Here is a 15,137-nt window from a genome sequence, read left to right as displayed (position 1 = left end):
TTCTTTAAATCATTTTCCTTTCCCACCATCAATCTGAATTGCAATTGCATGATTAAGAGTGATTCTTACAATGACATTAATGTATTGAAATGTAATCAAACAATGGTCACTTCACTTTTTGCTTGATACATTAAAGAAGGAGAATCAGGGGTCAAGAAGCATATAAAGTCTATAAAGAATGATTGTTATAATTGATGTTTAACTGTGCTTTGAACCATCTTCTCTTGACCATTTCTAATTGATTCTCTCAAATAAGCAGCCACTGCTGACTCGGAAGTCTTATTACCCAAGCATTACGTTAGAGCCACACTCTATTGTTGAAGTCAAATTATAACATTTCAAATCTACTTGCTGCCCATACCATGATAGTAATGTGATGGATTGAATCTCCACTCTAGATGTTATGGTCTGACACTGTTGCCCACTATAGATGCCGATAGCTGTAGAACAAGCCCCAAGTTGACTTAGTGCCAGGTAGATCCAGCCCTCTTTAGGTTTTTACTCAATAGAACTGGGCCATCTGCAATGCAATTTTACACTAGAGAGCAAAGTGAAAATATATTCCAGTGTTCCCATCCAGATCATTCCATTAGAAACACTGGGAATGGTCAAATAAATGGTTCAGCTACTTACAAATGTTGTGACTACCAATAATGAATACAGCAAATCATTTCTTCAAGAACTACAAGCAATATACTGAAAGGGAGGGTCTGCCTGTATTCTTGCAGTTTTGTATTAAACAAAAGAAATTAGGTTAGCTGCATGGTCTATCAGATTTTCTTCCTATTGTCTATTGTCGACAAAGTGAATCAGCACAATTTTGCTAACACCTGTGTTTTATGTCTGATCTGGCTGCAGTGTTAGCAACAACAGAATCTCCCCAGCTGGTGTTCTGTACCTGGTGGAATCTTTGTATACCTGCAGCAATGTCACAGAGGTTGAAGTGAGGTACACATTCAGTACTCATCTTTTTAATTCAGAAACGGTTTGCTCTTTCTATCTTCATATTTGGTTATACTGTGGCCTCTGGGAGATCAGAAGTCATGATCTAAGCATCTCTGCACCAGCTGCTCTTTTTAGCCTGTTATTTTCGTGTGTTTGTAGAAAAGTGCAAATATGTAAATTGGTAGAAATCTGGCAGGTGGATTTCAATGTGAGTAAATATCAACTAAAGTACATCAAGTAAAGGAGCGGGAAAGGACAAACTTTGTATCTTGCAGCAAAGAGACACATTTTATTTTTATTCAGTGGAAATCTGGTATTGGGCTAAAATTAACTTCCTGTTCAAGTGGCATCATATTTTGCTCAGAGATACCTAACAGGAACAGGGTTAAGTCAAAGAGTCATAGAAATATACAGCATGGAAACACACCCTTTGGTCCAACTCATCCATGCCGACCAGATATCCTAACCTAATCTAGTCCCATTTGCCAGCACTTGGCCCATATACCTCCAAATCCTTCCTATTCATATTCCCATCCAGATGCCTTTTAAGGGTTGTAACTGTACCAGCCTCTACCACTTCCTCTGGCAGCTCATTCCATATACACATACCACTTTCTGTCTGAAAAAGGTTGCCCCTGAAGTCTCCTCTATGTCTTTCCCCTCTCACCCTAAACCTATGCCCTATAGTTCTGGGCTCCCTATCCCACGGAAAAGACCTTTTCTATTTTTCCTATCCATGTCCTTCATGATTGTATAAACCTCTATGAGGTCACCCCTCAGCCTCCAATGCTCCAGGGAAAACAGCCCCAGCCTGTACAGCCTCTCCCTATAGCTCAAATCCTCTAACCCTGGCAAAATCCTTGTAAATCTTTTCTGGACCCTTTCAAGTTTCACAACATCCTTCGATAGGAAGGAGACCAGAATTGCACACAATATTCCAACAGCGAACTAATCAATGTCCTGTACACCACAACATGGCCTTCCAACTCCAATACTCAATGCTCTGACCAATAAAGGAAAGCATACCAAATGCCTTCTTCACTATCCTACCTACCTGAGACTCCACTTTCAAGGAACTATGAACCTGCACTCCAAGATCTCTTTGTTCAGCAACATTCCCGAGGACCTTACCATTAAGTGTATAGGTCCTGCTCTCATTTGCTTTTCCAAAATGCAGCACCTTGCATTTTTCTAAATTAAACTCCATCTGCCACTCCTCAGCCCATTGTCCCATCTGATCAAGATCTTGTTGTACTTTGAGGTAACCTTCTTCACTGTTCACTACACCTCAAATCTGCAAACTTACTAACTATATCTCTTATGCTCACATCCAAATTATTTATATAAATAACGAAAAGCAATGGACTCAGCGCCGATCCTTGTGGCACTCCACTGGTCACAGGCCTCCAGTCTGAAAATAAACTTTCCACCACCCCATCTGTCTTCTACCTTCGAGTCAGTTCTGTATCCACATGGCTAGTTCTCCCTGTGTTCCATGCGATCTAATCTTTTTAACCAATCTCCCATGGAATCTTGTTGAACGCCTTACTGAAGTCTGTGTAGATCACGTCCACCACACTTCCCTCATTAATCCTCTTTGTTACTTCTTCAAAAAACTCAATCAAGTTCGCGAGACATGATTTCTCATGCACAGATCCATGCTGACTATCCCTAATCATTCCTTGCCTTTCCAAATACATGTAAATCGTGCCTCTCAGGATTCCCTCCAACTTGCCCACCACAGATGTCCGGTTCACCGATCTATAGCTTCCTGGCTTTTCCTTACTATCTTTCTTAAATAGTGGCATCACGTTAGCCAACCTCCAAGTGATTATTTTAAAGGCTAAGAAAGAATACACATTGGGCATGATATAAATATTTAGTATGAAGCAAAGTACATTCTATACCAGGATGAGTCTGCAGGCTGTGGGTCCACAAGTGAAAAAGAATTATAATGACTTGTTCAGATAAATTGATTGTCTTCAAGAGCCCATGTGGGACTTTTAATTGGACAGGAGCCTGCCTCTGTGCCAATCAAGAAGGTGCCCCTGGTAGAAGCCCAATTAGTGAGTAAACATAAAACCACAACACCAATATGTAAAGTCACATGGTGGCATTGCAACATGGCAGTGGATTAACCATTCACTGAGTCCAGGATTTAGCGAGATGAGGTGTAGTGATAATGAAGAATTTCGTAAAGGAAATCCATTAAAGATCCATGCAACTGCATCAGTTCACTGTGTTAGAACTTGGTGCAATTAAATGGGTGGGCCATCACTTTGAATATCAGGTACTCAACGTAGATCCAATTCACGTGGGATTTAGGCTGTATCTAAAGATCTGTTGAGATCAGCTCTTACAGTAAATCCTTTATCCAGTTTTGTGGGTGGGACGTTTTAACATAGATGATGTTTGTTTGATGGTTTTATTTATTTGCATAGTTTGGCTTCACCTGGAAGATCCCTAATAAAGTTTGCGAGGAGATGTGAAAAGAAAGTGTGCAGGTGAGTGAGTTCTTTGGTTATGTATGAGTGCGATTATTGTGCCATCATTATAGTTCAAAGTGGTTAGGTCCCCAAACAGCAGCGATGCCCCAGTTTTTGTTTTGGGATTGAGAGTGCAGATGTGGGAGAAATTGTAGTTATGCAAACGTCACCTTTATAGATGACTGCTGACACTATTTTTGCAAGGTTTGTGAAGGCTTGTAGCTTAGGTTGAGGTTTAGGGTGTAGGTTTGCTCGCTGAGTTGTAGGTTTGATATCCAGACGTTTCATTACCTGGCTAAGTAACACCATCAGTGGCGACCTCCAAGTGAAGCGAAGCTGTTGTCTCCTGCTTTCTATTTATATGCTTGTCCTGGATGAGGTTCCTGGGGTTTGTGGTGATGTCATTTCCTGTTTGTTTTCTGAGAGGTTGATAGATGGTATCTAGATCTATGTGTTTGTTTATGGCGTTGTGGTTGGAGTGCCAGACCTCTAGGAATTCTCTGGCATGTCTTTGCTTAGCCTGTCCCAATAGATGGGACAACACATCTAACCTGGGACAGGCTAAGAGAACTCCTAGAGGCCTGGCACTCCAACCACAACGCCATAAACAAACACATAGATCTAGATACCATCTATCAACCCCTCAGAAAACAAACAGGAAATGACATCACCACAAACCCCAGGAACCCCATCCAGGACAAACATATAAATAGAAAGCAGGAGATAACAGCTTCACTTCACTTGGAGGTTGCCACTGATGTTACCTAGCCAGGTAATGAAACGTCTGGATATCAAACCTACAGCTCAGCGAGCAAACCTACACCCTGCTGACACTATCCTTTCTCAATCAGGGGATGGTGGGCTGGATTGGCAGTCAGGTTAGATGACCTTGGAGGAGCCGAGGTAGCTGTCTGGTTCCTGAAGAGGGTAGGACGGAAAGCTTGCTCAGGGATTCTGACACATGTGCGAAGTTTAAAATGAGTATTGAACAAAAAACATTCCTCCTACTGTCATTGCCTCACTCTCCATGTCCCAACCATAATAACAGAGCCCATGCACCCATGTCCATGTCCCCTCCAATCTCCTGTACCATCCTAATCCCATTTAACCATCTTCCATGGACCGTCATATTCTCTGTGCCAACCTATGTCCACTTTTGTGCTCCCATTTCCACTTGTGCCACCCTATGCCCATCTCCCATGAGTCCTTCAGTTTCTTAAATTATTTGGAGAAGGGGCAGGCACTAACTACGTGAACAGTCTTTAGCATTTTAGTGATTTCTCGAGCATATGTCCAGAAAGGGTGTTTGCATTTTAAAACATTTGCCAAGCCATGGAAATGATCTCAGGAGGTTTTGTAGCTCAGTTATGTGTTACTGGTAAAGGCCACCTGACTCCTTTGATTTAAGATAAAGTATCACTTCAAATTTGTTCTTTATAAATCCCAATTGTGTGAGGGTGACACCTTGTAAACTTGGTGCATTTGTTGGTTAAAGAAGAAAGGAAAAAAAAGTAGAGTGCTACTTTTCTTCACCATTGTGAGCACTTCATTTCCTTGCTGATGGATGCTCATTACATAAATATAAACACTTGATGTATATTTACTTGTATTGGGTGAGTATATTAAAATGTTTCTCACAAATGTCGGCGCATAGATCTGAACTCTGAGATTCCTCTCAACGTCAGTGGATTAGACAGGTTTGGTAAAAACAATGACTGCAGATGCTGGAAACCAGATTCTGGATTAAAGTGGTGCTGGAAAAGCACAGCAGTTCAGGCAGCATCCGAGGAGCAGTAAAATTGATGTTTCGGGCAAAATCCCTTCATCAGGAATACAGGCAGAGAGCCTGAAGGGTGGAGAGATAAGTGAGAGGAAGGTGGGGGTGGGGAGAAAGTAGCATAGAGTAACATAGGTGAGTGGGGGAGGGGATGAAGGTGATAGGTCGGGGGGAGGGTGGAGTGGATAGGTGGATTTCCTCCCTCACATCCATCCAAGGCCCTAAAGGAGCCTTCCACATTCATCAAAGTTTTACCTGCACATCCACTAATATCATTTATTGTATCCGTTGCTCCCGATGTGGTCTCCTGTACATTGAGGAGACTGGACGCCTCCTAGCAGAGTGCTTTAGGGAACATCTCTGGGACACCCGCACCAATCAACCACACCGCCCCGTGGCCCAACATTTCAACTCCCCCTCCCACTCTGCCGAGGAAAGGAGGTCCTGGGCTTCCTTCACCGCCGCTCCCTCACCACAAGACGCCTGGAGGAAGAACGCCTCATCTTCTGCCTCAGAACACTTCAACCCCAGGGCATCAATGTGGACTTCAACAGTTTCCTCATTTTCCCCTTCCCCCACCTCACCCCAGTTCCAAACTTCCAGCTCAGCACTGTCCCCATGACTTGTCCTACCTGCCTATCTTCTTTTCCACCTATCCACTCTACCCTCCACCCCCTGACCTATCACCTTCATCCCCTCCCCCACTCATCTATTGTACTCTATGCTATTTTCTCCCCACCCCACCCTCCTCTCACTTATCTCTCCACCCTTCAGGCTCTCTCCCTGTATTCCTGATGAAGGGCTTTTGCCCGAAACGTCGATTTTACTGCTCCTTGGATGCTGCCTGAACTGCTGTACTTTTCCAGCACCACTCTAATCCAGGACTAGACAGGTTTGTTTGGTTCTGTAGACTTGCCTCAAATGCTCGCTTCACATGTGGCAACATCTTCACAAAATGGTATCCAGAAACATATGCAGCTGATTGCCAATTTGAAACTCTGTGGACATTCTCAGTGTTCAAATCAAAGCAGTAAAAATGTGAATTTGAGTGCAGTTTCATAACTAGCCATTAACTTTACCTGCGGGTTTGAAATGATTAACTTCCATTACTTTCCATCAAGATTTGTTTATATTCATTTGAATCCTTATTTCTCTATTTCAGTAGGATTTTTGGCCAGCTTTCGGTTCCTATTCTTGACGGTTATTCTTGCTGCTGAGTTTCCTTTGTAACTTGATGCTTGCTTTTTAATTAATATGCCTCAGCAGTTGTTGTGATTCAGTGCTCGGTTATGTTTCACACATTGTAGGGACTAGCGAATGCTGAACTGTTTTTGATAATGTTGACACGTCACATTTCTTTTCTTCATGGGTTGTTCGCAGTGTGAAGGAGTGTAAATTTAAAGAGAGGGAGCTCTTCAAATTATTCTCCATTATTGAACAGTGCACCCATCTGACAGAACTGAAGTAAGTACGGTCTTGCTCTAACGTGCTACCTTATTCGCGAGGTGCTTCAATAAAGGGTATTAGTGAACCAATTGGGATTTCCCTGATAAACAGCAATGGTTTCATTGTGATCATTAGACTCTTAGTTCCAGATTTGTTTTTAGTATGACCCTTGCACACAACAGAGGGTGGCTCAGTGGTTAGTACTGCTGCCTCACAATGCCAGGGACCCGAGTGCGATTCCACCTTTGGTGTCTGTCTGTGTAGAGTTTTCATGTTCTCCCCGTGTCTGCGTGGGTTTCCTCTGGATGCTCCTGTTTCCTCCCACAGTCCAAAGATGTGCAGTTAGGTGGATGGGCCACACTAAATTGCCATAGTGTCCAGCGTTGTTCAGGCCAGGTGGGTGAGCCATTGAAAAACAGGGTTATAGGGTCGGGGGTTGGGGTCTGGGTGGGATGCTGTTTGGAGGGTTAGTGTGGACTTGCTGTGCCAAATGGCTTATTTCTGCACTGTAGGGATCTCTGGTTCAGAAAACAGTGATTTGACCACAGCAGTAGTCTTAAGTTGGAAGTCACACAACACCAGATTAGAGTCCAACAGGCTTATTTGAAATCGCACAAGTTTTCGGAGCACAGCCCCTTCTTCAGTTGCAGTGAGAGAGCAGGGCACGCAGGCAGAGTTCATGTGCAGAGAGATCAAAAGCTGTGAGGAGACACTGGACAAATTTGGTTTGTTTTCACTCGAACGATGAGGGCTGAGGTTAGAACCTGATAACAGCTAACAAAATTATGAGAGGCATGGATAGAATCCAACTGGTGTGAATGGAGTGCCAGGTAATAAGTTGGTGCACACAGAGTAGAAGGCATTTGTTTGTGATAAGCGAATGTCAAATGTATTTCATTTTAACTAACTTGTTGGGCTATGCTATTACAAAACACTGGAGGAAGTGGGACTTGAACTTTAGCACTCTCGCTCCAAGGTAGAGTGTTCAATACCTGCATTTTCTAACCAACCTGCTCAGAGATGCGATTACACACTGCTGGAGCAGGTGGGACTTTACATGTATATTTTCTAACTCTATCACCAATTGTATACCTCATGACATTTTTTTTCATTCTATGAACCACCAGCAGGAAATCACCCAGGTTTTTCAGTTGATTAATTGACATGCAAAGCCTGTTAAGGGCAACACTGACCATCTGCGGTGAGGGAGAGGGACAAGGGGGATAAATCAAACTGGAGTTGGAAGGGAAGATAAAGTACTCTAACCCCTGCAATGCCCACCTCTAGTTTCGATGCAAATAAATTGTGTTGAACTGTATGCAAGTGGTGGGGCATTAAATTAATTTATTTGAGTCCCTGTAAATGGACACCCACCAACTAAAGGAATCTTGTGGAACTGGGTAATCAAGCAGTGATATTCGAAGTGCTTTGAGTCCCAACACTGTCTTGCAGTATATCCAAACAGATTAAAATAACCCCAGTTGTTGCTTCAGGAAGTGATTTTTTGTTTCCTTTATTTGTTCATGGGATATGTCATGCTGCTAGGCCAGCATCCATTGGTCATCCCAATCATGTTGGAGTCACATGTGAGCTAGACCAGGTAAGGATAATAGTTTCCTTCCCTAAAGGGCATTAGTGAATCATATGGAATTTCCCTGACAATCAGCAATGGTTTCATGATAATCATTACTTAGTTCTAGATTTTTTTGTAAAATTGATTCTAAATTCCAGCATCTACCATGGTAGGATTTGGACTCGGGTCCCCAGAACAATACCTGGGTTTCTGGATTAATAGTCTAGCGATAATATCGCTAGTTAGGTCACCGCCTCAAAGAGCAAAGGACAGTACAACATAGAAACAGGCCCATTGGCCCACCAAGACTGCACTAACACATGCCTTTCTAAACTAAAAACCTTTTCACCTCTACTCGGTTTGTATCCCTCTATTCCCTGCCCATTCATATATCTGCCCAGATGCTTCTTAAGCGTTGCTATTACATCTGCCTCCATCATCTCATCTGGCAATGCATTCTAGACACTTACTAACCTTTGTGTAAAAAAAAACTTGCCCCTCACATCTCTTTTAAACATTTTACCTTAAACCTAAGTCCCCTAGGAATTGACATTTTTAGTCTGGGAAAAAGCCTCTGACTATCCATGCCTCTCACCATTTTGTAAACTTCTATCAGGTCACTCCTCATCCTTTGACGTTCAAGTGAAAACAAACCAGTTTTGTCCAATCTCTCCTCACAGTTAATATCCTCCAAAACAGACAATGTCCTGGGAAACTGTTTCTGTAACCTCTCCAAAGCCTCCACATCCTTCTGGTAGTATGGCAACCAGAAATGTATGCAATATTCCAAATATAGCCTAACTAAAGTTCTATACAACTACAACATGACTTGCCAAATTTTAGACTCCATGCCCCAAATGATGAAGGCAACCATGTCATATTCCTTCTCAACCATCTTATCCACTTGTGTTGCCATTTTCAGAGCTGTATGCCTAGATCCCTCTGTATGTTGATGCTACAGAGGGTTCTGTCATTTTTTGTATACTTCCTTCCTACATTAGATGTGCCAAAATGATTAACCTTGCATTTTTCCAGATTAAACTCCATCTGCCATTTTTCCGCCCAAGAGTCCAGCCTACCTATACCCTGCTGTATTCTCTGACAATCCTCCTCAATATCTGCAGCTCCCCTAATCTTTGTGTTATCCATTAACTTACCTATATTATCCTCCAAGCCACTTATATATATTACAAACAACAGGGGTCCTAGCATTGATCCTCATTGAACACCACTGGCCACAGATCTCCAGTCAGAATTACCACTCTCAGTCTTCTATGACCAAGCCAGTTCTGTATACCCGCCTGCTCTCATCCATTATCTTTGCCACTTTCTCAAAAAAACCCAAACACGTTTGTGAGTCAGGACTTCCCTCGCACAAAACCATGCTGCCTATCTCTAATAAGTTGTTAGTTTTCCAAATGTGAGTAAATCTAATCCCTAGAATAATCTTCTCCAATAATTTCCCCAACACTGACGTAAGGCTGACCAGCAGCCTATAATTTCCCGAATTATTCCCGCTGCGCTTCTTAAACAAAGGGACAGTGTCTGCTCTTCTCCAATCCTTTGGGACCACTCCTGTGACTGAAGAGCTTTAGTACAAGGCTCCAGCAATTTCCGCACCTGCCTCTCTCAGCATTCTGGGATAGCTCCCATTAGATCGTGGGGATTTGGTTACCTTAATGCTTTTCAAAACACCCAGTGCCGCCACCTTTTCTGTATTAACATGCCCTAGAATACTAACGTACCCTTCCCGAGACTCACCACCCACCGTATCCTTAACCTTTGTGAATACAGATGCAAAATATTCATTTAGGACCTCACCTACTTCCTCTGGCTCCACACATAAATTCCCTTCATTGTCCTTGAGTGGATCTACCTATTTCCCAGCTACCCTTTTGCTCCTTATAGATGTATAAAGCGCCTTGGCATCAATTCTATTTGCCTCCCTGGTTAACTATAGAAATGTATAAATGAGTATAAAGATTGGCTCCAGTTCTATCCTTCATCACTGGCTTTACGGAATATTAGCAGAAAATGGTTGCCTCAAGGCAAAGGTGAGCAAAGGAAAAAAAGACAAAACTATGCTTGTAACACTCATTGTGAACAATGGCAGAAAATGCAACTGTAAATTGCTGAAGTACGATCATCCTCTGATATTCTTGGAGTCTAAACCATATGTTCAGTGAGAGAATGAAGTGGAAATAGATTAGGTCCTCAATGAAGAGAGTGGCCTTGCAGTTGTCACTTTGTACCATATTAAAATCTGAAGAAATTTATTCTGAGAGTTAGATGCAGTTATTACAGATGCTGTCGTTTATACAGCTGTACAAAGAACAAAAAACAACAAAGAAAATTTACAGCACAGGAACAGGCCCTTTGACCCTCCAAGCCTGAGCCGATCCAAATCCTCTGTCTAAACCTGTATCCCTCTGCTCCCCACCTACTCATGCATCTGTCCAGATGCATCTTAAATGAATCTACTGTGCCTGCCTCTACTACTTCTGCTGGCAATGCATTCAAGGCACCCATCATCCTCTGCGTAAAGTACTTGCTGTGTGTATCTTGCTTAAACTCTTCACCACTCACCTTGAAAGCGGGACCCCTCATTATTGAATCCTTCACCCTGGGAAAAAGCTTATCTCTATCTACCCTGTCTATACCCTTCATGATTTTGTAGACTTCAATCAGATCTCCCCTCAAGCTCCTTTTTTCTAATGAAAACAAACCTAACCTACTCAACCTCTCATCATAGCTAGCAACCTTCCATACCAGGCAACATCCTCGTAAACCTTCTCTGCACCCTCTCCAAAGCGTCCACATCCTTTTGGTAATGTGGTGACCAGAACTGTACACAGTATTCTAAATGCGGCTGAACCAACATTGTGTACAATTTTAACATGACCTGCTAGCTCTTATACTCAATATCCCGTCTGATGAAGGCAAGCATACCATATGCCTTCTTGACCACTCTATCCACCTGTGCAGCAACCTTCAGGGTACAATGGACCTGAACTCCCAGATCTCTCTGCTCATCAACCTTTCCCAAGGCTCTTCTATTCACTGTATAATTCGCTCTAGAATTAGTCTTGCCTAAATGCATCACCTCACATTTGTCTGGATTGAACTCCATCTGCCACTTCTCCGCCCAACTCTCCAGTCTATCTATGTTCTCCACCAACATAGTATGCTACTCCACCAATCTTCGTGTCATCTGCAAACTTGCTGATCATACCAACAGTGCCCTCTTCCAGATCATTTATGTATATCACAAACAACAGTGGCCCCAGCACTGACCCCTGTGGAACACCACTGGTTACCTTTCTCCATTTTGAGAAACTCCCTTCAACTACTACTCTCTGTCTCCTGTTGGTCAACCAGTTCTTTATCTACCTAGCTAGAACACCCTGCACACCATGTGACTTCATTTTCTCTGTAAGACTGTAATAGATTAGCAATACAGTCAGTTCTGCTATAACATGGTAGTTTCATTGTCGTGCAATCCCATGTTATAAGAAAATTGCGTAATAGCAGCACCATTTAAACTAAAGGGGCCGGAATCACATTATGACCTGATTCAGTTCATAGAATCCCTACCATATGGAAACAGGCCCCTCGACCCAACCATCCTTTCAAAGAATAACCCACCCAGACCCATTCCCCTACGTTTTACCCCTGACTAATGCACCTAACCTGCACATCCCTGAACACTGTGCAATTTAACATGGCCAATTCACCTAAACCACACATCTTTGCATTGTGGGAGGAAACCCATGCAGACACAGGGAGAATGCACGGACTCCACATAGACAGTCACCTGAGGATGGGATCGAAGCCAGATCTCTAGTACTGTGTGGCAGCAGTGCTAACCACTGAGTCACCGTGCACACTTTAGAAACAGTGTCCCCAATTCATCATTCATGTTACAGCAAATTCGCATTAATGAAATGTGCGTATAGCAGAACGACCAGTAACAGGTAAAATATGCCCAGGGATCAGTTAACTGATGAATCACTTCAGTGATTTGAGGTATGGTTCTGTGATGAACTGTAGAGAAGCAGGGTCATTGAAAGATGCATGATGCAGAATTCTGAGCAAGAGCATCAAGTGTATGTTAGTAATGTGTAACCCGATAAATAAATATAGAAGTGTGTAAAGACTGGCCCTGGCCCTAACCCTAACCCAGCACTAGCCTTCAGCTAGTTTTACGGAATATAGTAATGGGTACCTTGACTGTACAGATAAAAACAGGTTAAATGACACTACATAAAATCTCTCTTCAGAATCACTCTCTCCACAATTGACGCTCAGTAGCAGTAGTGAGTGCTGTCCACAAGATGCACTGCAGAAATTCACAGTATTCTACATGGCCACACTGTATTTTGCTTTTTGTGATTCACTTGTGGGTCGTGGGTGGCATGGGCTGGACCAGCATTTACTGTCCATCCCTAGTTCCCCTTGAGTAGATAGTGGTGACAAAAACAGAAATTGCTGGAAAAGCTCAGCAGGTCTGGCAGCATCTGTGAAGAGAAATCAGAGTTAAAGTTTTGCATCCGGTGACCCTCCCTCAGAACAGGAAAGATAGTGATGAGCTGCCTTCTTGAACTGCTGTGGTCCATGTGCAGGTAGACCCACAATGTCCTTAGGGGGGGATTTCCAAGATTTTGACCCAGTGACAGTGAAGGTACAGCAGTTTAGATCCAAATCAGTGGTGAGTGGCTTTGTAGAGGGAGGGGTGACATGCATGGGGTGGTGTTCCCATGTATGTGCTGCCCTTATTTTTCTAGATGGAGGTGGTTATGGGTTTGAAAGGTGCTGTCTGAGGAACTTTTGGTGAATTTCTGCAGGGCATCTTGGAGATAGTACACACTGCTGCTACTGAGCATCACTTATGGAGGGTTTCTACACAGTGTCATTCAACTTGGTTTTATGCTGTGTGATATTATCCTAATCAGTGGCACAAAAGAATAAAACACTGCACATTCACCAGTATATTAGTTATGCAGAAGACTGGGCTGGCTAATCTCCATACTATTGTTGAAAAGTCTGCAATTTAATAAAAAATTGAACTCTTCTGTTGTAAAAGAGAGAGGGCTGAGCTTACAGATCTGGGAGATGTCAACTACCCAGCCATGTGGGATGCACGTTACTTTTCTGTGCTAGTTGAACACAATCTGGGGAAATGAGCAGGATCCATACTCCTCGAATGTTAGAACAGTCAAAGCCAGAGTGCACTTAGTGGACTTGATCCAGTAGGCTTTTCATGTCTATTTTCATTTCAGTCGGTGAACAGAGTTGCCACTTTATCTTGTGTTGTTTCAAAGATTTGGATGATCTCCACATGCATTCTGAGCTGACTCTGTATGTGCAATGATGTTAATGGAGTCTATTCCTCTGATTTATACCGTGTTATTTGAATGCTGCTCTGCAGTCGGGAATTCACAGCTCAGTAAAGGTTTTGTCATGCTTCCGTTTCGACTATAATTGGAGAAGAGCAGTTGTGAAAGCAATTTGTTAACCATTGGGAAACGATTGTGTTCAGGAGAGCTGCTTGAGACTGTGCCAAACTGAACTGTTTTGTTTCATTGTAGCCTGACCCGCAACATGATGGGGGATGAAGGTCTACGCAGTTTGGTGGAAGTCGTGACCAATCTCAAAGACTTAAAGGAACTCAAGTGAGTCGAGCACAAACGCAGCAAAGGACATGAATGCCTAATTAAATCTTACTAATGAGAGAGGAGGAACCTTGTCAGTCTAGGTGCCTTTATTTTCACATTCCTGATGCCTGAAATGTTGACTCTCCTGCTGCTCGGATGCTGCCTGACCTGCTGTGCTTTTCCAGCACCACGCTATTTGACTCTGATCTCCAGCATCTGCAGTCCTCACTTTATCCTAGTCTTTATTTTCCTGGCAAGCAATAATGTTGAGACATTTAAACAGAATTCAGTCGTTTTTCTGGTGGCCACTGAGGGGAACAAGATGCATTTATGTCGTTAAAGATGTCTACTGTATTCATCCAGTGAAATATCCAAAAGGAACCTTTACCTGCTTTGTGAATAAGTGCCCACAAAACAAGGGACACAGCTTTACGATCAGACAGGTTTTTGGGCAGGGGCGGGGGGATGGCAGGACTGGCTGTTTGATTGGTGGGAGGGTGCTAGGGGGTGTGTCCTTCCTTCCCTGAGGACAGCTGAGGCTCATAACTGGCTCCCTAAGGGCCTTATCCCACAACAGCTGGAACTTCATCACTGGTCAGCGGGGCTCATGCAGTCATACAGGACAGAAATAGACCCTTCGATCCAACCCGTTCAGGCTGACCAGTCTTCCTAAACTGAATTAGTCACATTTGCCTGTGTTTGGCCCCATATCCCTCTAAACCTTTCCTATTTGTGTACCTGTCCAAATGCCTTTTAAGGAGGAGAAAGTGAGGACTGCAGATGCTGGAGTATCAAAGCTGAAAAATGTGTTGCTGGAAAAGTGCAGCAGGTCAGGCAGCATCCAACGAGCAGGAGGATCGACGTTTCAGGCATAAGCCCTTCTTCAGGAAATGCCTTTTAAGTGCTGTAACTGTACCTGCATCTATCATTTCTCTCTGGCAGTTCATTCCACAAACACACCACCCCCTCCATTTTCACAATCCTCACTATTGACCCATATCACTCCTCTCACTTGCAGCACTCCATACTGACTATAACCTGCAACAATAAGTCCTTTTATAATTCAAACTATATGATTGCTGATTAACTAAGAAATTACAAACACCATCCTGTTAAGCAATGAGTTATGACATTATATTTGCTATACAAAAAAATTCCATAGCTCTTACCCAGAATCTTAAAATCTGTCCCCAGTCCTTATACCATCTCTTAATGAGAAAAGCTTTTTGTCTACTTTATCTAACCCTACCATAACC

At 43.0% G+C, this 15,137-nt stretch overlaps 1 protein-coding gene across 12 annotated transcripts in view; it reads left to right on the top strand.

Moving 5' to 3' along the window:
• Nucleotides 1-15,137, top strand: part of nlrc5 (NLR family, CARD domain containing 5) — a 181,119-nt gene that overhangs the window by 105,749 nt on the left and 60,233 nt on the right. For all 12 annotated transcript variants that reach the window (XR_006314163.1, XR_006314162.1, XR_006314161.1 and 9 more), the window contains 4 exons: nt 859-948; nt 3,387-3,449; nt 6,589-6,672; nt 13,816-13,899. Coding sequence is in view for 9 of the 12 variants with exons in the window: in XM_043707157.1 (XP_043563092.1) it covers nt 859-948; nt 3,387-3,449; nt 6,589-6,672; nt 13,816-13,899 (321 nt within the window). In the remaining 3 variants the exon portion in view is untranslated. The remainder of the gene's footprint in view (nt 1-858; nt 949-3,386; nt 3,450-6,588; nt 6,673-13,815; nt 13,900-15,137) is intronic.

Source organism: Chiloscyllium plagiosum, chromosome 17, assembly GCF_004010195.1.
Source record: "Chiloscyllium plagiosum isolate BGI_BamShark_2017 chromosome 17, ASM401019v2, whole genome shotgun sequence".
NCBI lineage: Eukaryota > Metazoa > Chordata > Chondrichthyes > Orectolobiformes > Hemiscylliidae > Chiloscyllium > Chiloscyllium plagiosum.
The sequence above is the reverse complement of the archived record's forward strand: the minus strand, read 5'-3'. Positions and strand labels throughout refer to the sequence as shown.